General features: G+C 44.6%; 1 protein-coding gene across 2 annotated transcripts in view; it reads left to right on the top strand.

Moving 5' to 3' along the window:
* The window catches only part of FAM107A (family with sequence similarity 107 member A), a 308168-nt gene that overhangs the window by 255461 nt on the left and 27325 nt on the right, over positions 1 to 25382 (top strand). For both annotated transcript variants that reach the window (XM_082265993.1, XM_082265994.1), the window contains one exon: positions 22476 to 22650. In XM_082265993.1, coding sequence (XP_082122119.1) covers positions 22476 to 22650 — 175 coding nt within the window. The remainder of the gene's footprint in view (positions 1 to 22475; positions 22651 to 25382) is intronic.

Here is a 25382-nt window from a genome sequence, read left to right as displayed (position 1 = left end):
TCTATGGGGGAATCGGATAAGAACGGACCGCCAGACAGAAGGAAAATAGGGTTTCCATCCATCCGGATTTGATGGACAGGATTGTATCGAATGTCAGCGGACATGTCTCCGCTAACATCCGCTGCCCCTTAGAGATGCATGGGGCATCCGTTCAGATCCGCCTGAAAACCTGACAGGCGGATCTGAACGGTCCGTATGTGTGAAAGGGGCCTAACATGCCAGGACAGTACAAATTCCCCCCAAATGAACCTTTTTTGGAAAGTAGGCATTCCTAGGTATTTAGTAAGAGGCATGTTGAGTTTTTTGAAGTTGTACATTTTTTCCTACAATTTTTTGCAAAATTAAGATTTTTTATTTATTTTATTTTTTACCAAATTGCAAATTACCAAGTAATTTCTCACACACTGTATAGGCAACTACACCCCAAAATACATTCTGCTACTCCTGAGTATGGCAATACCACATGTGTGAGACTTTTACACAGCCTGGCCACATACAGAGGCCTAACATCCAAGTAGCACCTCCAGGTGTTCTAGGAGCATAAATTACACATATAATTTCCTGACAACCTATTGCACTTTTGAAGGCCCTGGAGCATCAGGACAATAGAAACACCAACAAATGTACCCCATTTCAAAAAGCAAACACCTCAACACATAATCTAGGAGGCATTATGAGTCTTTTGAACATGTCATTTTTTTTCCACAAGTTTTTGGAAAATGTGGGAAAAAATGAAAACACATTTTTTTTACATTAAGTTGTCCATTTAGAAGATATTTCTAACACATAGCATGTACATAGCAAAAATTAAACCCGTAAATAAATTCTGCTACTCATCCTGCGTATGGCGATACCACATGTGTGAGACTTTTACTTAGCCTAGTCACATACAGAGGCCCGACTTTCAGGGATCACTGTCAGGTGATCTAGGGACATAAAATTACAAATCTAATGACCTGACTACACATTAAACATTTGTGAGGCACTGTAGGGCACTGGTAAGCACTGATGTGACATGGATGAGCACTAATGTGGCACGAATGAGCACTGACAAGGCATGGATGTGGCACGGATGAGCACTGATGTGGCACGGACAAGCACTGATGTGGCATGGATGTGGCATGGATGAGCACTGATGTGGCATGAATGAGGCACAGTAGAGCACTGATGTGGCATGGATGTGGCACGGATGAGCACTGATGTTGCACAGATGAGCACTGTTGTGACATGGATGGGGCATGGATTAGCACTGATGTGGCCTTAGATGTGACATGGATGAGCACTGATGGGACACGGTGAGGCATGGATGGGCACAATTTAGGCAAGTATGGGCATGGTTAAAGCACAGATGAGCACAGATGGGCATTAATGAGGCATGATTGAGGCACAGATGGGCATGATTGTGGCTCAGATTGGCATGAATGAGGCATGATTGAGGCACAGATGGGCATGAGTGTGGCTCAGATTGGCATGATTGAGACACGGATAGGCACGATTGAGGCTCAGATTGGCATAAATGAGGCATGAATGAGGCTCAGATTGGCATTAATAAGGCATGATTGAGGCACGGGTGGGCATGATTGAGGCACAGAAGAAGCAGGGGTGAGCTGTGCTGCAGCCTTTCCCCTCTCCTCTCCACCAATCTGTGTACAGCATGCGAGGAGAGGAGAGAACTAAACCGGACATATGCTGGTTGGTTGACAACTGATCGCTTTGTCATTGGACGGAGCGATCACGTGGTACAGGGCCGCTGTCATTAGCCCTTTACCACGATCTGTGATGCGCCGGGTCTGGTGAACCTGTCAAGCACAGGAAGCGTGATTCTGGGAGGGCGGTGTTGTACACCCTCCCAGAATAAGCCGACTGCGCTGTAGCCATCATTCGGCTATGGCCCGGTTGACAAGTGGTTAAAGAATTAAAATGCACACTCACATGTTGAAAAATCTTAACCTGCTTTACAAACGTTCGTGATCCCAAATGGCATTCCTACAGGCTTGTAAACGAACAGTCCCGACCATCCAAAGAGGTCTGAGTGCGTGATGACGTCACCATCGTAGGCCCACAACCTAGGCATTGTATCAGAGTTGACATCATCTGGGTTCTGTGATTTTCCATAGGGAAAGCAACTTGCATTTCAGATTGCTCATTGGCTGCTGCAAGAGGGGATAAGCTGTTTCCGGGGTCTGATGTTTTGACCTATAAAACCGGAAAGGATGCACCTTTCCTATTAAGGGGATATTATAATCCTGGGATTCCCAAACTACAGCCCTGCAGCTGTTGCAGAACTACACATCCCATGAGACATTGTAAAACTCTGACATTCACATACATGACTAGGCATGATGGGAATTGTAGTTCCTGAACAACTGGAGGGCCGTAGTTTGGGAATCCCTGTTATAATCTATATCGGCCTTAAAGCGGTAGTAAACTGCACCAATGATTTTTTTTTGTTTTGTTTTTGAACCCTGCAAAGTAAATACTTACCATAGAATGAAGCCCTTCAGCACTGCGCTGTTACCGCTGACAGTCGATTCCATCTTCACCCGGTCTTCCTTACGAGTTCACGTCCTCCAGCCGTCTGATTGGCCGCGCTGCGCTCAAGTCACTCCTGCGTGTCCGTGTGTGATTTATGGACCTTATTATAGACTTACCTGTAGTGTCAAAAAAAGTTTACTTCCACTTTAAGCCTAGATTTTCTTCCTGCAGCATGTTTTTTTATCATGGTTTAGCGATATTGTCACTTTAAATGCTAATTTGCATGCTGTGATGATGATAAAAACCTTTCAAGTTTACCAGCTTTTGATGCGTCAGGATGTCTGTTTCTCTCGTTTTCCACTGCAGCTTTCCCAATGTACAGGATTAGCAAAAGATTTTTTTTTTTTAATTACACACGACTTGGAGAATGCTCTTGTGCGTTCCTGAAGTGTTCCTGCCAGTGAATAGCTCTGATCTATAACGCAGCTGCTAAGTTAATACTACCAAGGAATTCATGTTTATTTAATAGAACAATTTGAATGAATGTAAAATGTATTCTTTCAGCATTAGGCTTTACAGCAAACTCCCACTGTGGACTAACTGGGGTATGGTGGATGGAATTCACTGGCATCATCCCTATTAAAGGGGATCTTTTACACATTAGATAAGTGAGTGGTGCACCAGGTAAGCAGGAGGGAGCAAAGACAAGGGAAAAAAGGAGGATAAAAAGCCACGAGAGAGATCCTTCTAAGGGCCATTTCACACTGGCCCTCAATCGAATCGCAGAGTAGCCAGCACGATTCAGCGCTCTGGCTGCTCTGCTTTGCCTGCTTGCTAGGGGGCAGTGTGGTGCACGATTCAGCGAACTGCACTGTCCCTTTTTTGTTTTGTTTTGAACAAACTTTATGTGAAGTGTACAAAACGTACACCTCATACACTGCCATGTTGGGTGGAGCGATGCGCTGCCTGAAATTGCAGTGCAATTAGGCCCAGTTTGCTGCAATAAAATGCAGAATGTCTGTATTTTAGCACAGCGCTATGCTGCATTGCAGTGTGAATGGGACACATAAGAAACAATTGTTTCCTGTGTGTCCTTGCGGTGACAGACAGTTTACACTGCGGTAAAACGTCTGTCACCGCATATAGTGTGAATTGGCCCTAAGAGTTTTTTTCTGTATTACATGTATAGTGGGTATAGCAAAAAGTGTGGCAAGCGTATATTACGTAGCTCCCAACTCTCCCTGATTTCGAGGGACTGTCCCTGATTTGGAACAAAGTCCCTCTGTCCCTCTTTCCTCCTCATTTGTCCTTCATTTTGGTCTGATCTATATCAGAAGGAGAAGGACCTCCACTTGAAAGGATGACTAATGAATCATTTGATGCATGTGTCTTTACAGAGGAAGACATTCTAAGATTGCTGTCTAAAGTGAAGACAAATAAGTCACAGGGTCCTGATGGGATACACCCAAGATTATTAAAAGAGCTTAGTGGTGAGCTGGCAAAACCATTAACAGATCTATTTAACCAATCATTAGTAACAGGAGTCGTCCCGGAAGACTGGAAATTGGCAAATGTCATGCCCATTCACAAGAAAGGTAGTAGGGAGGAATCGAGCAACTATAGACCAGTGAGTCTGACATCAATAGTAGGCAAATTAATGGAAACCCTATTAAAGGATAGGATTGTGGAACATCTTAAATCCCATGGATTGCAAGATGAAAAACAACATGGGTTTACTTCAGGGAGATCATGTCAAACAAATCTTATAGATTTTTTTGACTGGGTGACTAAAATAATAGACGGTGGAGGTGCAGTAGACATTGCATATCTAGATTTTAGTAAGGCTTTTGACACTGTCCCACATAGAAGACTTATCAATAAACTGCAGTCATTGAGCATGGACTCCCATATTGTTGAGTGGATTAGGCAGTGGCTGAGTGACAGACAACAGAGGGTTGTAGTCAATGGAGAACATTCAGAACAAGGTCATGTTACCAGTGGGGTACCTCAGGGATCTGTACTGGGACCAATTTTGTTTAATATCTTCATAAGTGATATTGCAAAAGGCCTCGATGGTAAGGTTTGTCTTTTTGCTGATGACACAAAGATATGTAACAGGGTTGATGTTCCTGGAGGGAAACGCCAAATGGAAAAGGATTTAGGAAAACTAGAAGAATGGTCAGAACTCTGGCAACTGAAATTTAATGTGGATAAGTGCAAGATAATGCACCTGGGGCGTAAAAACCCAAGGGCAGAATATAGAATATTTGACACAGTCCTGACCTCAGTATCTGAGGAAAGGGATTTAGGAGTAATTATTTCAGAAGACTTAAAGGTGGGAAGACAATGTAATAGAGCAGCACGAAATGCCAGCAGAATGCTTGGATGTATAGGGAGAGGTATAAGCAGTAGAAAGAGAGAAGTGCTTATGCCGCTGTACAGAACACTGGTGAGACCTCACTTGGAGTATTGTGCGCAGTACTGGAGGCCATATCTCCAGAAGGATATAGATACTCTAGAGAGAGTTCAAAGAAGAGCTACTAAACTAGTACATGGATTGCAGGAAAAAACTTACCAGGAAAGGATAAAGGACCTTAACATGTATAGCTTGGAAGAAAGAAGAGACAGAGGGGATATGATAGAAACATTTAAATACATAAAGGGAATCAACTCGGTAAAGGAGGAGAGCATATTTAAAAGAAGAAAAACTACCACAAGAGGACACAGTTTTAAATTAGAGGGGCAAAGGTTTAAAAGTAATATGAGGAAGTATTACTTTACTGAGAGAGTAGTGGATGCATGGAATAACCTTCCTGCAGAAGTGGTAGCTGCAAATACAGTGAAGGAGTTTAAGCATGCATGGGATAGGCATAAGGCTATCCTTCATACAAGATAGGGCCAGGGACTATTCATAGGATTCAGATATATTGGGCAGACTAGATGGGCCAAATGGTTCTTATCTGCCGACACATTCTATGTTTCTATGTTTCTATGTTTCTATACTGTAGTTGTATATAAAATTCACTTTTTTTCTTTTAAAAAGTGTTTCCCAGTGCTAAACCTTTCATCCAATTTCTAAATTGGGCATTTGTAATTTTCTAAAGTCAGTATAAAGGAACAATAGTAGTAAGGTAGCACTGCCCACTTGAGGATTGCTGGATTTTCACACTTCCAGGTCCCCCTGGGTTACCATTGGCAACTTTGACATTCACAGTCACATATCTTTCATATCACTTTACTTCTTGGCTCAGTCAAACATTAGTCCAGGGGTATGTAGTTGTTTTGTGTTTTATTTATAATTTAGGGATGGGAGAAGGGAATAGTGGGATACTTCAGATTAACTATGCACAAGGTTTGGAGGACATCTATCTGTAGATACAGCCAGGCTTTTGATCCAACTTGCCACTGGATTTAGGTGAATTAGATGGATTTAGGATTTAGTCTATTTCCAGACGACTAGATGAACTAATATTATCTTCAGCACACTCTCCTAGTATCCTCTTTCTTGACCACTGACTATCCTACTCGGGGGTGGCCCCCCATCAGGTCAGGCCCCTTGACATGATCCCCTGTACTCACGATACTGGTTTTCTAGGGTCTCCAGTGTCTCCCCCTCAGTCATCTTTCCTGGACCTCTGGGTTCATCTCCATTCCTCTGGCCCTCAGGACGACCTCCTGATGCCACTGCTACAGAGGAGGAGACAGCCGCCACCCTCCCTCCGGCACTCTGCTCACCAGCCAAAGAACCCACAGAATATTTGTTCCTGGCTTTTATACAGTATCCCAGAATGCACCAAGACAGCCAATCACTGGGACTGTATCAAAGCCTATGTACAGTTGTGCTCATAAGTTTACATACCCCGGCAGAACTTATAATTTCTTCGCCATTTTTCAGAGAATATGAATGATAGCACAAAAACTTTTCTTTCACTCATAGTTAGTGTTTGGCTGAAGTCATTTATTATCAATCAACTGTGTTTACTCTTTTTAAATCATAATGACAAGAGAAACTACCCAAATGACCCTGATCAAAAGTTTACACACCCTGGTGATTTTGGCCTGATAACATGCACACAAGCTGTGTGGGGATCCCAGAAAGCCTCTGTAGTAGGTGTAGCCAACATCCCTGGGGAAAATCTTTAAACAAGGTTTGGTGCCTCAAGCCAAGGGGGTGGGATTTTCAGGGCTCATTGAAACAAATAGGATAAAATATTGGTAGTTTTTTGGAGAAAATACATAAGTAATAAACATTACTTTGATTGTGTGTATGGGTTATAGACCCATAAGTGGCGGTGAAATCAGATAAGAAAGAGTGACAGGGTGATATGGTGATAAAAAATATCTCTCCGTCAGTCCTTGCTTTGCATACCGCCTGGGGTCTGTTGAGAGAGGATATCTAGAATTCTAGATATCCTCTCTCAACAGACCCCATGCTGTATGCATAGCAAGGACTGACGGAGAGATATTTTTTGTCACCATATAACCCTGTCACTCTTTCTTATCTGATTTCACCACCACTTATGGGTCTATAACCCATACACACAATCAAAGTATTGTTTATTACTTATGTATTTTCTCCAATAAACTACCAATATTTTATCCTATTTGTTTCAATGAGCCCTGAAAATCCCACCCCCTTGGCTTGAGGCACCAAACCTCGTTTAAACATGCACACAAGTTGACACAAAGTGGTTTGAATGGCTTTTAAAGGTAACCATCCTCACCTGTGATGCTTGTAATTAGTGTGCGTGTATAATAGGTCAATGAGTTTCTGGACTCCTGACAGACCCTTGCATCTTTCATCCAGTGCCGCTGTTAGGAACACTCCCTGTGTACACTGAAGTGCTGTCATGAATCTGCCAGTTAAGAGTTAACTTAGTGCAGACTAATTGCACTAATTGGCAAAAGGCTGGCCTATTTAAACACCACAGCAGCACTGAGCCATTGCTGTCTTGTCTGCAGCTTTACCTGTACTTCCTGATCCTGAACCTGCTGTTTCCTGTTGACTTCCTGATCGACCTCCCGGCTTGTCCACTACTTCGTCTGCTTGCTGCCCGCCCTGACCTTGGCTCGTTCCTGTGACCACTCTCCTGCCTTATCCTTGTCGGCTTATCTGCTTCTGATTCTGGACGTGTTCACCTCCTGGTGGGGCAACCCTGGGGACCGCGACCTGGTGTTAGCTTGCAGCGCAGTCTATCCCCACCACCAGGGGCTCTAGTGAAAACCAGCTAGCACTTAGACTCCGCACCTCAGACTAGCCCGTGTCTACCACCAGTGTGACCCGTCCGTGTTCCTGTTGTACCAGATCCCACGAGGCTACCTCTGCACGTCAGGCTCAGCCACCAGCACCATTACAGTACAAGACAGCCATGTCGGAGCCTGCAAGAGGGGCCTCTCCTCTGGACGAGATCTGCCAACACTTGGCAGCATTGTCGCAAACAGTCAAGTCGCTCCAGGACAGCTATGTGCACTTGGAGGAACGCATGCACTCTGTGACTAACCCGGGGATCCCTCCTGTTTCTTTGGTACCCCCAACTTCCACGACACCAACAGGTTCGGTCTCAGGACCCACAGTGGTGATGCTACCACCTGAACCCAGGGTTCCTACACCAGAGCGATTTTCAGGAGATCGGGACAAATTTAGGGCGTTCCGAAACGCATGCGAACTTTATTTTTCACTGCAGCCCCGGACTTTCTCCTTGGAAGCCACCAAGGTTGGATTTGTCATCTCCCTACTCTTGGATGAACCCCAGTCCTGGGCACACCGACTTCTTGAAGAGTGCAGCCCACACCTAGACTCCTTGTCTTCCTTTTTTGGTGCCATGGCTCAATTATATGATGATCCACAGCGCACTTCCACAGCGGAAGCTGCTCTTCATGCACTCCAGCAAGGCCGCAGAGCAGTAGAGGAGTACGTCTCGGATTTTAGACGGTGGAGTACTGATACCGAGTGGAACGACGCAGCGCTACGTCACCAGTTCCGCTCAGGCCTATCTGAGGGTCTGAAGGACGAGCTAGCCCGAGTTGGCATTCCAGACTCCCTAGAGGCATTGATTTCATTGGCTATCCAGATAGATCGCCGGCTTCGTGAGCGCCGTGCGGAAAGGTCTGCCCAGCACCCACGCCCGTTCTGGATGATGCCGCGGTTCGCAACTCCGGCTCATGTCACCTCCACCAGGCCCATTCCGGCCAACCTGGCTCCTGCTAACTTCACACCAGATGCCCCAGAACCCATGCAGGTTGGCGTTATGCGGTCTACCCTAACCGCTGAAGAACGACACCGCCGGCAAAAGAATAACCTCTGCCTATACTGTGGTGAAGCCGGCCATTACGTACGTTCTTGCCCAGCAAAGTTACGTAAGTTTCTCTCCATCTCTCCTTCAAGTTATCCAGCATCCGCTGCCAGTGCTACTCACTTAGCGCTCCCTGTTTCGTTTCAACTCCCGGGAGGTACAATACCAGTCACCGCAATTATTGATTCTGGAGCGTGCAGCTGTTTCATTGATCTCACGTTCGCCATCCAACAACACATCCCTCTTCAAACCAAGACTCAAGGACTTTCCATTTTTCTTGCAGATGGGTCTCATATTAAGTCTGGACCTGTGACTCAGGAGACCCCTCCACTTCCTATGGTCACTTCTTCAGGTCACAAAGAGCTACTCAGCCTGGATGCTATTGCTTCCCCTTTATTTCCGGTTATCCTGGGATTGCCGTGGCTGCAGGCCCACAACCCGCAAATCGATTGGATGACAAGAACGATCAAATTTCAGTCTGATTACTGCATAAACTCCTGTTTACCGGTCTCTCTCAGCCCTGCCAGTACCCTGCTCTGTTTGGACTCTGACACAGATCTGCTTTCTGCTGTGCCTAAGCCTTATCATGGCTACCTGGACGTTTTTAGTAAACGGGGGGCCGAGACCCTTCCTCCTCATCGCACATACGACTGCCCGATCGAGTTACTTCCTGGGGCCGGGATTCCATTCGGTCGTATCTTCCCTTTGTCAGAACGGGAATTGGAGGCTCTGAAAGAATACGTGGATGAAAATCTAAAGAAGGGGTTCATTCGTCCATCGACATCCCCAGCAGGGGCAGGAATCTTCTTCGTGGAAAAAAAGGACCACTCTCTCCGCCCCTGTGTGGACTATCGGGAACTAAATAAGATCACGGTCAAGAACCGTTACCCTCTTCCCCTGGTACCAGAACTTTTCCAAAGACTGAGGTCAGCCTCCATTTTCACTAAGTTAGACTTACGTGGGGCCTATAATTTGGTCCGTATTCGTGAGGGGGATGAGTGGAAAACAGCGTTTCGCACCAGGTTTGGGCATTTTGAATATCTGGTGATGCCCTTCGGCCTGTGCAACGCCCCAGCAACCTTTCAACATTTTGTAAATGATATTTTCAGAGACTGGTTAGATATCTTTGTTATTGTCTACCTGGACGATATCTTGATTTTCTCTGCATCCCTGGATCAACATCGGGGACATGTCAAAAATGTCCTCGGCAGACTCCGCCAACACGGATTATATGCCAAGCCGGAGAAGTGCGAATTTGAACGCCAGAGTATTCAGTTCCTAGGTCTCATAATTTCCACTGAAGGAATTAAGATGGATCCCCAAAAGGTCTCAGCCATCTTGGACTGGCCACCCCCGTCAGACAAGAAGGGGGTCCAGCGCTTCGTAGGTTTTGCCAACTTTTACAGGAGATTTATTAAGGGATTCTCTGACATCATTTCCCCCATTACACAGCTCACGAAGCAGAATACCCGGTTCAATTGGCCTCCTGAAGCCCAGACTGCCTTTCTAACCTTGAAAAGGCTCTTTACAACTGCTCCCATCCTGAGTCACCCGAATCCTGCCCTTCCTTACCTTCTTGAAGTAGATGCATCAGAAGTGGCCGTGGGGGCAGTTATTTCGCAAAGGCAGGGTACTAAAGATCTCATACATCCTATAGCCTTCTTCTCTTGTAAACTTTCCCCAGCAGAAAGGAACTATGACGTTGGCGATCGAGAACTTCTGGCCATTAAGGCTGCCCTTGAGGAGTGGAGGTACTTGTTGGAAGGGGCAACGCATCCTATCCTCATCTTCACAGATCACAAGAATCTTGAGTATTTAAGAGCTGCTAAACGGCTGAGGCCACGTCAGGCACGTTGGGCATTGTTTTTCTCAAGATTTTCCTTCCATATTACCTACCGGCCGGGATCTAAAAATGTCAAGCCAGATGCGCTCTCCCGCATGTTTGATGATCCAAAGGAAGTGCCAGTACCCGACACCATCCTGTCCGCAGGTAATTTTTTGTTATTACAGACCAACCTGATGGCCCAAATAAAGCAAGCTTCTGCAAAGAATCTCTGTCTCCCTGAGGTGTCCTTGGTACCCAGAGATGGGTTATTATGGCTTGAAGACAAGATCTTTGTCCCTGAAGAGGTCCGAGTGACGGTTTTAGGGTTATGCCATGACCACCCTCTGGCGGGCCATTTTGGTACTCATAAGACCCTGGATCTATTACAACGAACATTTTGGTGGCCAGATCTGGAACAGAGTTGCAGGGAGTACGTGAAGTCTTGTACCGTCTGTACCCGGAGCAAGTCTGTAAGAAACAAGGCGTGGGGCCTGCTCAGGCCACTACCAGTCCCTGACAGGCCTTGGAAGATGGTCGCCATGGACTTCATAGTGGAGCTTCCCCCCTCAGAGGGCTGTTCCGCCATTTTTGTGGTCGTTGATCGTCTATCTAAGATGGCCCATTTCTTGCCACTCAGGAATACGCCCACGGCCAAGGAGACTGCAGAAGTTTTTATTAAAGAGATCGTTAGGCTTCATGGGGTTCCTGCAAATATTGTTTCAGATAGAGGGGTCCAGTTTACCTCCCGCTTCTGGAAAGCCTTGTGCGACGCGTTGAAGATTGAGCTGTCCTTGTCTTCCGCCTACCATCCTCAGACTAATGGACAAACCGAAAGGACAAACCAGACGTTGGAACAGTATATCCGTTGTTTCACCACATTTGTCCAGGATGACTGGGTGGCCCTACTACCATTGGCAGAGTTTGCATACAACAATGCTAAACATTCTGCTACAGGGCAAGCTCCATTCTTCGCAAACTACGGTTTCCATCCGTCCTTCTTACCGGACGTTCCCGCTGAACCCACAGTTCCAGCAGTACAGGATATCATTAGCTTCCTCAACCGCAATTGTAAACTGCTGCAGGATGCTATAATAAGGGCACAAGCAGCCTCTAAAAAGATTTTTGACAGGAAGAGGAGAGGGGAACTAATCCTTCAACCAGGTGACCAGGTATGGCTATCTACATGCAACCTCCGCCTAGCCTGTCCCTCAAAGAAATTGGCACCCAAGTTTATTGGACCCTTCCCGGTCAAGAGGAAACTCAACGAGGTCTCATATGAATTACACTTACCTGATTCTCTTAGAATTCATCCGGTGTTTCATGTCTCCTTGTTAAAACCTACAGTCCCTAACTCCTTCCCGGGCAGAAGCTCGGAACCACCCGAACCTGTGATTGTCGATGGGGAGGAAGAATATGAGGTGGAAGCTATTTTGGATTGCAGGAGGAGGAGAGGTCAATTACAGTTTCTCATAAAGTGGAAAGGTTACGGCCTGGAAGAAAATTCCTGGGAACCGGAACGGAATATCCATGCTAAAGAACTGATCTATGCTTTCTTTCGCAGTCACCCACAAAAGAAAAACCTATTGGGCACCCGGAGGTTGCCCTTAAGGGGGGGGCAATGTTAGGAACACTCCCTGTGTACACTGAAGTGCTGTCATGAATCTGCCAGTTAAGAGTTAACTTAGTGCAGACTAATTGCACTAATTGGCAAAAGGCTGGCCTATTTAAACACCACAGCAGCACTGAGCCATTGCTGTCTTGTCTGCAGCTTTACCTGTACTTCCTGATCCTGAACCTGCTGTTTCCTGTTGACTTCCTGATCGACCTCCCGGCTTGTCCACTACTTCGTCTGCTTGCTGCCCGCCCTGACCTTGGCTCGTTCCTGTGACCACTCTCCTGCCTTATCCTTGTCGGCTTATCTGCTTCTGATTCTGGACGTGTTCACCTCCTGGTGGGGCAACCCTGGGGACCGCGACCTGGTGTTAGCTTGCAGCGCAGTCTATCCCCACCACCAGGGGCTCTAGTGAAAACCAGCTAGCACTTAGACTCCGCACCTCAGACTAGCCCGTGTCTACCACCAGTGTGACCCGTCCGTGTTCCTGTTGTACCAGATCCCACGAGGCTACCTCTGCACGTCAGGCTCAGCCACCAGCACCATTACAGCCGCACTGACGTTTCTGGATTCTGAGTCATGGGGAAAGCAAAAGAATTGTCAAAGGATCTGCGGGAAAAGGTAGTTGAACTGTATAAAACAGGAAAAGGATATAAAAAGATATTGAAGGAATTGAGAATGGCAATCAGCAGTGTTCAACTGCCAGGAAAATTATTCGGGATGCAAAGAAAAACCCACAAATAACTTCAGGTGAAAAACAGGATTCTCTGAAAACACGGGGTGCTAGCATTAAGCTGAATGGCAAGTTGTCGTCTCCCTTTCCGATCCAGAAGGGGATGAGGCAGGGGTGCCCTTTTTCCCCTGCCTTGTTCATGTTGGCCACGAAACCACTGACGGAGGCATTGAGGGCATCCGATAAGGTAGCTGGGATTTGTGTGGGCTCCATTGTAGACAAGGTAGCGCTCTATGCAGATGATTTAATTCTCTGTAATGGGACCCTGGCCCTTCACTTTCGGAAGCACTACGAATCCTGGACCGCTTTAGGACCCTTTGGGGTCTACATACTAATTGGGGTAAATCCCTTGTGTTACCTATTGATCAAGGGGCTAAAAGGTTGACTGACCCCAATTCTCCTGTGCAATGGGCAACGACTATTAAATATTTTAGGATAATTATTTCTCCCAACACTAAGGATTTTAGACATCTTAATTTGTCCCCAGCTCTTCAGTGGTTTAAACGGAGATTGAAAGCCTGGTCACATCTCCCTTGATCCCTTTTCAGGAGAATTATTTTAATTAAAATCCTTCCAGTTCTATTATACAGCCTTAGGCACGCCCCAGAGTGGCTACCAAAATCCTTTTTTTTTTTTTTTTAAACAATTAGATTCATTTATAGGCTCCTTCTTATGGCAATCCCAACCAGCTAGATTTAGCAGGAAAGTTTTATGAAGACCTTGGACGCAAGGGGGCTTGGCTTGCCCAGACTTTCATACCTACTATTTGGCAAGCATACCTACCCACGCTCATATCTGGCTTATCTCTGATGACACAAATGCCTCAGCATAAGCTGCTCATTCAGGATCCTATGAGACCCTCCAAAATCTCCCCTACAGGGGTCTGAGAGTCTCTCACCCACCCCTTACAGCCGCTATGAGGGCAGTTATTAAGGCCTGGCATGCTGTCATTACTAAGCCCAAAATAGTGAGGGGTAAAAGGTCCCCCAACTCTGCTTTGGTTTAATCCTATGCTACCAGAATTTCATTCCTTACCAGACCCTGGTCTTTGGGCTGCTAAAGGATTCAGATAACTTTCAGATATTTGTGATGAGAGTGCATTACTTAGGTTTGGTAGGTTAAAAGATAATTTTACACTGCCTAATGCATTCTTCTTCTGATTCCTGCAACTCCGACATGCCTATGCAGCCCAATTTGGGTCCTTCTTGTGTAGATTGGAGCAGGACGATTTGGAGGTTTTCTTCCAGGATGAAGCTCTCAAAAAAACACTTCCTGTGATCTACAAGTCACTACTTCCCTCCGTTCATGTGGGACCAGATGCCCTGCTAACTGCGTGGCGTTCAGAGGAGCAGGACTTGGACAATGAAGACTGGGAAGATCTCTGAGACAGCCCATTTCAAGCACTAATATCGACTAAAGACCAGCTTATCCAATTTAAAATAGAGCACAGAATTTATTTTTCACCACAACTACATCGTATATACCCTAATTCCTCTTCTTGCTGTTGGAGATGCTCTAGTGACCCTGCTGGATTTGCCCATATCTTTTGGGAGCACCGTCAGATTAGTAGCTACTGGCGGGAAGTGACACAGTTTATATCTACCCTAACTACTATACATGTCCCTGTTGGTGTTTGCCTTCTGGGGTTAGTTGACTCTTTGGCTGTTAGTAGGGCGATGCGTACTCTCTTGGTTCTAATATTTTATGCCAGAAAGGCGACAGTGCTCAAGTAGAAATAAGACACAGTCCCTAATCTGCCCTCCTGGAAGCATTTTACCACTTCTGGACCGCCCGCCGCAATTTTACGGCGGTATTTTGATGTTAAGTACCGGTGTTATGGCAGCAGATAGCTGCCATAATTCCAGTATTTTCTTACAGGGCCGGCGGTCCTCTTTCACATAAAGTGGTCCCAGCGGCGGATTCGCCCTCCACCTCCCACCACTTCCAGTCATTTTCCCCGCTTACTGGAGCCGTTGGTAGTGGGGAAAACATTCCAATCCGTCCATGTACCAGGCAAGAAGCCGAGTGAGTGCAAGATGGCCCCTCTCGACTCTATGGCTTTGGAGGACTGGAGCTTCCTCCCAACGGCCTTAAAGGGCCCATTTTTTTCTTGCTTTTTTTTTTTTTTTTCATTTTTGCTTTTAATGGTAGATGTGAGATCGGAGGTCTTTTTGACCCCAGATCTCACATTAAAGAGGATCTGCCCTGCATATTTCTATTACAAGGGATGTTTACATTCCTTGTAATAGGAATAAAGGTGATCAAAAACATTTTTTTTAAAGGAACAGTGTAAAAATATAAGGTAAAATTAAATAAGAAAAAAAAATGTAAAGCATCCCGTCTCTCTGAGCTCGTGCGCAGAAGCGACATCATATGTAAGTACATAAATACATAAGTCTCGCCCACATAGGTAAACGATGTTCAAACCAAACATGTCCCTGCGATCATTAGAGCGAGAGCAATAATTCTTGCCCAAGAACTCCTCTGTAACTCTAAACTGGTAACCTGTAGAAATTTTTAAAGCCTTGCCTATGGAGATTTTTTATGTATGTTGCCATCCCACGAGTGTGTGCAATTTTGAAGCCTGAAATGTTAGGTATCAATTTACTTGGTGTAACATTATCTTTCATATTATAAAAAAAACTTGGGCTTACTACTGTTTTCTTATTTTTTTTAATTCAAATAAAGTGTATTTTTTCCCAAAAAGTTTGTAAGAATGCTGCGTAAATACGGTGTGACATAAAGTATTGCAACTATTTCCATTTTATTCTCTAGGGTCTCTGCTGAAAAATACAGTGGGTACGGAAAGTATTCAGACCCCCTTAAATGTTTCACTCTTTGTTATATTGCAGCCATTTGCTAAAATCATTTAAGTTCATTCTTCTTCCTCATGAATGTACACATAGCACCCCATACTGACAGAAAAACACAGAATTGCTGACATTGTTGCAGATTTATTAAAAAAGAAAAACTGAAATATCACATGGTCCTAAGTATTCAGACCCTTTGCTCAGTATTTAGTAGAAGCCCCCTTTTGATCTAATACAGCCAGGAGACTTTTTGGGAAAGATGCAACAAGTCTTTCACACCTGGATTTGGGGATCCTCTGCCATTCCTCCTTGCAGATCCTCTCCAGTTCTGTCAGGTTGGATGGTAAACGTTGGTGGACAGCCATTTTTAGGTCTCTCCAGAGATGCTCAATTGGGTTTAAGTCAGGGCTCTGGCTGGGCCATTCAAGAACAGTCACGGAGTTGTTGTGAAGCCACTCCTTCGTTATTTTAGCTGTGTGCTTAGGGTCATTGTCTTGTTGGAAGGTAAACCTTCGGCCCAGTCTGAGGTCCAGAGCACTCTGGAGAAGGTTTTTGTCCAGGATATCCCTGTACTTGGCCGCATTCATCTTTCCCTCGATTGCAACCAGTCGTCCTGTCCCTGCAGCTGAAAAACACCCCCACAGCATGATGCTGCCACCACCATGCTTCACTGTTGGGACTGTATTGGACAGGTGATGAGCAGTGCCTGGTTTTCTCCACACATACCGCTTAGAATTAAGGCCAAAAAGTTCTATTTTGGTCTCATCAGACCAGAGAATCTTATTTCTCACCATCTTGGAGTCCTTCAGGTGTTTTTTAGCAAACTCCATGCGGGCTTTCATGTGTCTTACACTGAGGAGAGGCTTCCGTCGGGCCACTCTGCCATAAAGCCCCGACTGGTGGAGGCCTGCAGTGATGGTTGACTTTCTACAACTTTCTCCCATCTCCTGACTGCATCTCTGGAGCTCAGCCACAGTGATCTTTGGGTTCTTCTTTACCTCTCTCACCAAGGCTCTTCTCCCCCGATAGCTCAGTTTTGGCCGGACGGCCAGCTCTAGGAAGGGTTCTGGTCGTCCCAAATGTCTTCCATTTGAGGATTATGGAGGCCACCGTGCTCTTAGGAACCTTAAGTGCAGCAGAAATCTTTTTGTAACCTTGGCCAGATCTGTGCCTTGCCACAATTCTGTCTCTGAGCTCTTCAGGCAGTTCCTTTGACCTCATGATTCTCATTTGCTCTGACATGCATTGTGATCTGGAAGGTCTTATATAGACAGGTGTGTGGCTTTCCTAATCAAGTCCAATCAGTATAATCAAACACAGCTGGACTCAAATGAAGGTGTAGAACCATCTCAAGGATGATCAGAAGAAATGGAAAGCACCTGAGTTAAATATATGAGTGTCACAGCAAAGGGTCTGAATACTTAGGACCATGTGATATTTCAGTTTTTCTTTTTTAATAAATCTGCAACAATGTCAACAATTCTGTGTTTTTCTGTCAGTATGGGGTGCTATGTGTACATTCATGAGGAAGAAGAATGAACTTAAATGATTTTAGCAAATGGCTGCAATATAACAAAGAGTGAAAAATTTAAGGGGGTCTGAATACTTTCCGTACCCACTGTATAATGTTTGGGGGTTCTAAATAATTTTGTAGAAAAAAATACTGATTTTAACTTGTAAACAAGTGTCAGAAATAGGCCTGGTCCTTAAGTGGTTAATCAATAAGGTTGTACCCCTATACAAAGATACTTATTTGTCCCGGGGATGCCCTAGGAAGTTTGAGAAGGTCTGGCACTTGTAGACAGATTCGAAGTGTACGACAGATGAACAGGAGTCCACAGACTGAATTCATTCCCCCCTAATAAGGTTTAGTTTATGATATGAACAAATGTATTCCTCTGCAGGGACTCGCGATTATTCAGGTAGGATTCTAAACATGAGTTAATATTCTTCCGATAAATTATCCTGATGGTTGAGAGGGAACAGGAATCTCCTTATAATTCATCAACCCTTGAAGTGATTTTATAAGAGAATGACAGAGCGATGTGTGTGGAAGGTGTGTTGTTTCTTTCCCCCTTTTTTGGGGGGTTCTATGTTTTATGTTTTAGCCGGGGAATGCACAAAGGCATTGTTTTGTACCTATACATCTCAATTTTTCAATAAAAAAGACATTTTAAAAAAAAAAAAAAACCTTTTAGATCGCACAAGTGTGAAAGGGGTCTAAAATGTAAGAATGAACTTCCCTTATTTGTTCTCATTTGGTTTGTAAAACATATCGTATAAAGTGTTTACTTATATCTGTTGGACAATTGCGATAAATGCCTGTTGATCCTGTGACAGACTCAGGCTTTTGGAGGGGACTGCAGACTAGCCTCTTGCCTACTGACCATGGCATTTAAGGGAACACTACTCTTTGGAAGGTGTATGCCTAGGGGATCTGTGGAGTGGTCTTGTTTCTGATTCAAGTTCATATCTCCCCGAAACACACAAACTCTGGGAACTGGAGGTTCCATATCCATATTTGGGGCCTCTATGCCTCAGACCAGCAATTACTGTAGATGTTAATGTAATCCGCTAAAACCACCGGGGTCCCTGACCATAATGTGTTTTTTGTAAGTAGGTCTCCTGCTATAGTCTGTTGCCTACTAGTCTGAGAAGGGGGGAGATCACTGTTTGTATTGTTAATTGTGCTAATTAACACACCTATTGTCTTCTAGCAATCTACTGTGGGGATGTGTTTTATACTTGTAACATTGTGTATTGTACTTTTGTGAGCTTGATGCTGGCAAGTCTCACCTGGAATGAGACCTCTGAGTGTACAGGTGGCTAGTTGTTTAATCAATTTAATGTTTCTAGTATATGTTGGCTAATTTGACAAAACTCTTAAGGATCCTCTATGATGGGATTAGCCCGCTTTACCTCGTTATGTAAACCATTGTGATGTTTTGGGTAAATATTTGGGTCATTGTTCATGTGGTGACTGAACTTCTTCTTAAGTGTATAAAAAGCCTGTACTCTTGTTCAATAAACAGTTCCAGTTTTGCAGCTGAGCTAGTCCTGTCTAGTTCTTGGTTGCAATATGCGTCTATAATATCTGATATCTATTTTCAGACTATAGGAAGCGGTATACTGACAGAAGCAGAGTGTAGGACAGTCCTGTCACAGATCCAGACAGAAATTCACTGAGCTAATAACTTCTTGTGCTGCACTGTTAGGCCCCTTTCACACTGGTAGACAGATCGGGTCCCACAGTCAGTTTTTAAGGATCAGACCCTCCATCTATGAAACGGTGGATGTAAACGGACATGTATCTGTGTACACCCCCTGACATCCAATCCACTAAAAATGGATAGATGGGGATCTGTTCCCCATCCGTTTAGCGCACATGCGTCAAACACAAGGCCATTCTATGTGGCCCTTGCGTCTCTCCTGCAGCTGCGGCACCCCCTTCATCCCCAACCCCCACTTTGTCTAAGCAATCGGCAGCAGAGAGGACGACAGAACTCCTCCGCCAGATTCTGCACTTTTCTGTGTAGCCTCGGGGAGGGTCCTCTCTGCTCCTGTCTCAGCAGCAGAAAGGAGGACAGAGCTCCTCCTACAGATCCTCCCCCTTTGTGCAGCCACAGCACCCCCTTGTCTCCCCCTCCTCTTGTTTCAGCATTCAGCAGACTCAGGCAGCTAACTCCTGCCCTCCTCTGGTTCTCCTCCAGACTCTTGCTATCTGCTTCCGAGCTCCTACCCCAGTTTCTTCCAGGCAGCAGATAAGTGGGGTGCACTGTGATGTAAGTAAGGTTTGGGGACTCTTGACGTCTGATATTGGGGGAGAGTTTCACACGCCTGATCTAGTGGATTGGATCAGATGGCAGTTGAGTGTAAACGGAGAGGCAGTCCATTTCCATCTGACCACCCATAGAGGGTGTGCATAAGTAGAGCAGACACGGACCAGCCATCAGCCTGCTCAACGGTGATCAGCTGACAGATTGCTTGTTGAGCACGTGGACTCCTGGCGGTGTCCGCCCCAATTGTTTCAAGCTCCCTCTGAAGACTACAGAACATCATCTGAAGACTACAGAACATCATCTATCAAAATGTGTGAAATACAAACATGTAGAATAATCTCATATATGTGAATCCACAGTAGCACAGTAATGTCACCAAAACAATTCAGTGATCGATTAATGAACAATAGTGAAAAATAGTGGAAAAACCAGAAAAAAATAGATCCCAGTGATGTCCAATTAAATCACCAAACAAACTCCATCCCAGCTGTGTGTCAATTCCGACCCGCTCCCATAAGATGGCAACTCACCAGATCATGTTGTTCCCATTCTCATGGTTGCGCAAATAGGCTAGAAAAGCTGGCTGTTATAAAAATCCTTAGTGAGCCAATCCACTTCCCCACCTCTCTTGCAGTAAGGATGCATATCCGTGGGTATATATAAAAGAGAAAGGCTCCACTAGTGTAATATTGTCAAAGCTCAATCTTTTATTTAAAACCAATATCAAATCAACTCACATGTTACAAATTGTGTATACAACATTGTAATGCTCATAACGTATTAGGGCGATCCCAAATTATTTTAACCACCTCCACGCGGACTACCGACCATTTGGGGAGAGGCCACTCTCACAATGTTGGTGCGAGGATTCCGTCACGCCCAGTGAGTTTCGTCACATCCAACTTCATCGCTATTTTTTTTTACTATTGTTCATTTATGGATAACTGAATTGTTTTGGGAAAATTATTGCGCTACTGTGGATTCACATATGTGAGAGTATTCTACGTGTTTGTATTTCACCCATTTTGTATTTATTACTTGAAGTAGCGGCATTTATTATATTATTGATTCACAGATTTTTTATTTTAGAGGAGAGGTGGAGAAGTGGATTGGCTCACTAAGGATTTTTCTAACAGCTGGCTTTTCTAGCCTATTTGCCCAACCAAGAGAATTGGGGGCAACGTGATCTGGTGAGTTGCCATCTGATGGGAGCTGGTCGAAATTGACACACAGCGGTGGTGGAGTTTGTTTGGTGATTTATCTCAATTGGACATCACTGGGATCTGTTTTTTTGTCTGTTTTTTCACTATTTTTTTTACTAATGTTCATTTATGGATCACTGAATTGTTTTGGTGACATTATTACACTACTGTGGATTTACATATATGAGATTATTCTACATGTTTGTATTTCACCCATTTTGGTATTTATTATTTGAAGTAGCAGCATTTATTATATTGTTGATTCACAGATATTTGATTTACCTAGAGCGCAGAGGATTTTTATTATAAATTGTTTAGAACATCATCTATGTTATAGAATAGAGGAAAGGGGGAGTGAAGATGTTTTGTAGTCTTAACATTCTCCCTGTCCAACGGAGGCAAAGCTCATCCTCCGTAGATACAGTAGGAAATGTTGTCATACTAAAACAGAAAGTGTGTTTTTGGCAGGATCATCTGGTGAAAATAAAGAAATAAAGCCGTAAAAAAAAACAAAAAAACGAATGCAGCTAAGGACTGGAAAGCTGCAATATATAACATATATGCAGGGCTTTTTTTCTCAGAGAATAGGTGCAGGAACTCTCCCCTTCTGAGACACTTCTTGTCTCCGTCCCTACCCACCTCCGAGCACCGTCTCATGGTTCCACCCCCAACCCATCTCCGAGCACCGTCCCTTGGTTCCACCCCCAACCCACCTCCGAGCACCCTTGGTTCCACCCCCGAACCCACCTCTGAGCATCGTTCCTTAGTACCACCCCCTACCAACCTCCCAGCACTGCCACATTTAGAAAATACAAAGCCAAGTATCATTATGTCGTGCTAATTAATTTGTATGGCATTTGGTAATGATAACAAGAAAAGCAGTAAAATAGATCCCCTGCAGCCAGCAACAATATACACCCCCAACAACAATAGATTCCCCCAGCAATAATAGACCTCCCCAGCAACTTTGGACCCCTGAAACAAAATATCACTCCAGCAACAATTGACCCACAGCAGCAAGAACAGATCTCCCAGAAGCCAGCATCAATAGACTCTCCAGCAGCCATTAACACTAGACCCCTCCCTCAACAGTAGATCCCTTGCAACAACAATTGACCCCACCAGCAACAATATGCCACCACACAAAACTAGATCCTCTCCAGCAACAATAGATCCCCCAGTAGCCAGCATCAGTAGACCCTCCATCACACCCCACCACCCCTTGCCATTACATACATTCAGTGCTGGAGGTGCCGGAACTGCGTTCCCCCGCGTTCCTGCTGAAAAAACGCCCTGCATATATGTTATTGGGTTTGGATATGCTTTAATATGGTAGGATAAAGAAAGTCTTTGTATTTCCTGAGAGGATCCGCATATTTATTAATAAAGGGAAACGGATACAGAGAAAAATATACATTTTTCCATTGCTAACATCCCTGTAATAATGGCAGTTACCTGGCTGTTTTTGACTTTACTACATTTCTGAGTCATTGACCAAGAACCAGCACGTAGATCACAAAATAAGAGTGAAGTTGGAATGCTTTATTTACATACTTGTTCCAGGTCAGGGACTCAGAAATGACTGAAGCCATTGGATCTTTATCACAGTCAGGTAACTAATATTTTTATGAATAGTAAGTAGTTGCATCCTCCATATCTGCTCAGTACAGATTTCCTTATATAGTAGCATTAGCAATGACATGCGTCAATGCAGGTTCCAGTCTTACACATGTGTTCTGTCTGCAGCCTCCATGTACTCTGAAATACAGAGGGACCCACCTGATATAGGAAGTATTCTGGCTCATCCTGATTATCTGGAGGCAAACACTGAACTCATCAAACCCAAAAAGCTCCAAAATCCAGTAAAAGCATCTAGAAGTCACCAGGAGCTCCATCGGGAACTGCTAATGAACCATCGGAGGTAGGTTTCCTGTGTTATAAAACTGAGATTACCAGTCATGTCTCTAAAATACCTATATTTTATATATACAATAAAACCTTGGATTGCGAGTAACTTGGTCTGTGAGTGTTTTTCAAGACGAGCAAAACATTTTTTACAGTTTAAATTGATTTACGAGTGAGGTCAATAAAAGTAGCATTGAGCAGCGCCATCTAAGTGTAGTATGATCACAGTTTTAATGTAAAAAAAAAAATGGAATGACATTCACAATGTTAAAAGCAATATCCAGCCTTAAGGAGTCTGGTGCTCAGTGCTGGGACAAGGTCATGTAGAGCCAGGGGTGAACATACCAAACTGAGCCCCCCCCCCCCAAGATTTATATAAGCATTATGTGTCAGAAGAAATTCCCCCTCCCCCCAAAAAAATTGAGCACTCGTCTGCATTGTTACCCCCTAAGCATAGGTTCCCCTTTACCCAGTCAAAATCAGACTCCATGCTTAAATCCCCCCTCCCAGCAGAAATCTTTTTCCCCCATGCCCTAACCCCCCCTCCCCAGCACAAATGCCATCTTCCAAAATAATAAAACCACCACTCTTAGCACAAATCCTCCTCGCACCCAAGGAGTCTGGTGCTCAGTGCTGGGACAAGGTCATACAGAGCCCAGGGCGAACATGCCAATCTGCGCCCCCCCCCCCCCAAGATGTATAAGCATTATGTGTCAGCAGAAATTCTCCCTCCCCCCTAAAAAAATTGAGCACTCATCTGCATTGTTACCCCCTAAGCATAGATTCCCCTTTGCCCAGTCGAAATCTAACTCCCTGCGGAAATCCCCCCTCCTAGCTCAAATCTTTGTGCCCCCATGACCCAAATCCAGCACAAATGCCATCTCCCAAAATAAAAAAGAAATCACCCCTCCCAGCACAAATCCTCCTCACACCTAAATTTCCCCTCCTAGCACAAATACCCTCCAATCATTCCATCTAGCACAAATCCCCCCCCTACCCCCCAAACAAAAATATCCCCTCCTGGCACAATTCCCCCTCTACCAAATCACCTCTATTAACATCCCTCCCCCCCAGCAAAAATCCACCCCCCTTCCAATCCAAACCCCCTAAAACACCACTCCTTGTAACCCCTCCCCCCCCCCCCAAATTTCTCCTCCTAGAACTATTCTTATTACCTGTCGTCCCCCCAAATTCCCCCTCACAACACAAATCCCTTCTCCCCCAATCTATTTGCAGCCCGCTCACCCCACAACTCACATGATACCACAGTAGTGATGTCGCAAACCTAAAATTCGCGGTTCGCGAACGGCGAACGCGAACATCGGCAAATGTTCGCGAACCGGCGAACCGGGCGAACCGCCATAGACTTCAATAGGCAGGCGAATTTTAAAACACACAGGGACTCTTTCTGGCCACAATAGTGATGGAAAAGTTGTTTCAAGGGGACTAACACCTGGACTGTGGCATGCCGGAGAGGGATCACGCAAAAAAAAGTTCTTAAAAATTATAATTTTTTGATAGAGAGCCAATTATTGGAAAAATTAAAAAAAAATAAAAATAAAAAATTTCTTTGGATTTAGCATCTGGGGGGTCTAAAAAGTGTACCTGTGAAGTTTCAGCTCTGTAGCATGTCCAGAACCCCTAAAAAACAGCATTTTTCTTATATTTTCAGGAATATGGCTTCTCTGCGGCTGGCTTTTACTCTTGCAGGCATTTAGCGGGCATTTTTTTAGGCAGGCATGTCATTTTTTGTATTTAGTGTCTGGGGGGTCTAAAAAGTGTACCTGTCAATTTTCAGCTCTGTAGCATGTCCAGAACCCCTAAAAAACAGCATTTTTCTTATATTTTCAGGAATATGGCTTCTCTGCGGCTGGCTTTTTCTCTTGCAGGCATTTAGCGGGCATTTTTTTAGGCAGGCATGTCATTTTTTGTATTTAGTGTCTGGGGGGTCTAAAAAGTGTACCTGTCAAGTTTCAGCTCTGTAGCATGTCCAGAACCCCTAAAAAACAGCATTTTTCTTATATTTTCAGTAATACGGCTTCTCTGCGACTGGCTTTTTCTCTTGCAGGCATTTAGCGGGCATTTTTTTAGGCAGGCATGTCATTTTTTGTATTTAGTGTCTGGGGGGTCTAAAAAGTGTACCTGTCAAGTTTCAGCTCTGTAGCATGTCCAGAACCCCTAAAAAACAGCATTTTTCTTATATTTTCAGGAATACGGCTTCTCTGCAGCTGTCTTTTTCTCTTGCAGGCATTTATCGGGCATTTTTTTAGGCAGGCATGTCATTTTTTGTATTTAGTGTCTGGGGGGTCACAAAAGTGTACCTGTCAAGTTTTAGCTCTGTAGCATGTCCAGAACCCCTAAAAAACAGCATTTTTCTTATATTTTCAGGAATACGGCTTCTCTGCGGCTGTCTTTTTCTCTTGCAGGCATTTATCGGGCATTTTTTTAGGCAGGCATGTCATTTTTTGTATTTAGTGTCTGGGGGGTCACAAAAGTGTACCTGTCAAGTTTCAGCTCTGTAGCATGTCCAGAACCCCTAAAAAACAGCATTTTTCTTATATTTTCAGGAATACGGCTTCTCTGCGGCTGGCTTTTTCTCTTGCAGGCATTTATCGGGCATTTTTTTAGGCAGGCATGTCATTTTTTGTATTTAGTGTCTGGGGGGTCACAAAAGTGTACCTGTCAAGTTTCAGCTCTGTAGCATGTCCAGAACCCCTAAAAAAACAGCATTTTTCTTATATTTTCAGG

Source organism: Pelophylax lessonae (assembly GCF_965119305.1).
Source record: "Pelophylax lessonae genome assembly, chromosome: 8".
In the NCBI taxonomy this organism is placed as follows: domain Eukaryota; kingdom Metazoa; phylum Chordata; class Amphibia; order Anura; family Ranidae; genus Pelophylax; species Pelophylax lessonae.
Note: the sequence above shows the minus strand (reverse complement) of the source record. Positions and strands in the feature narration are given on the sequence as shown.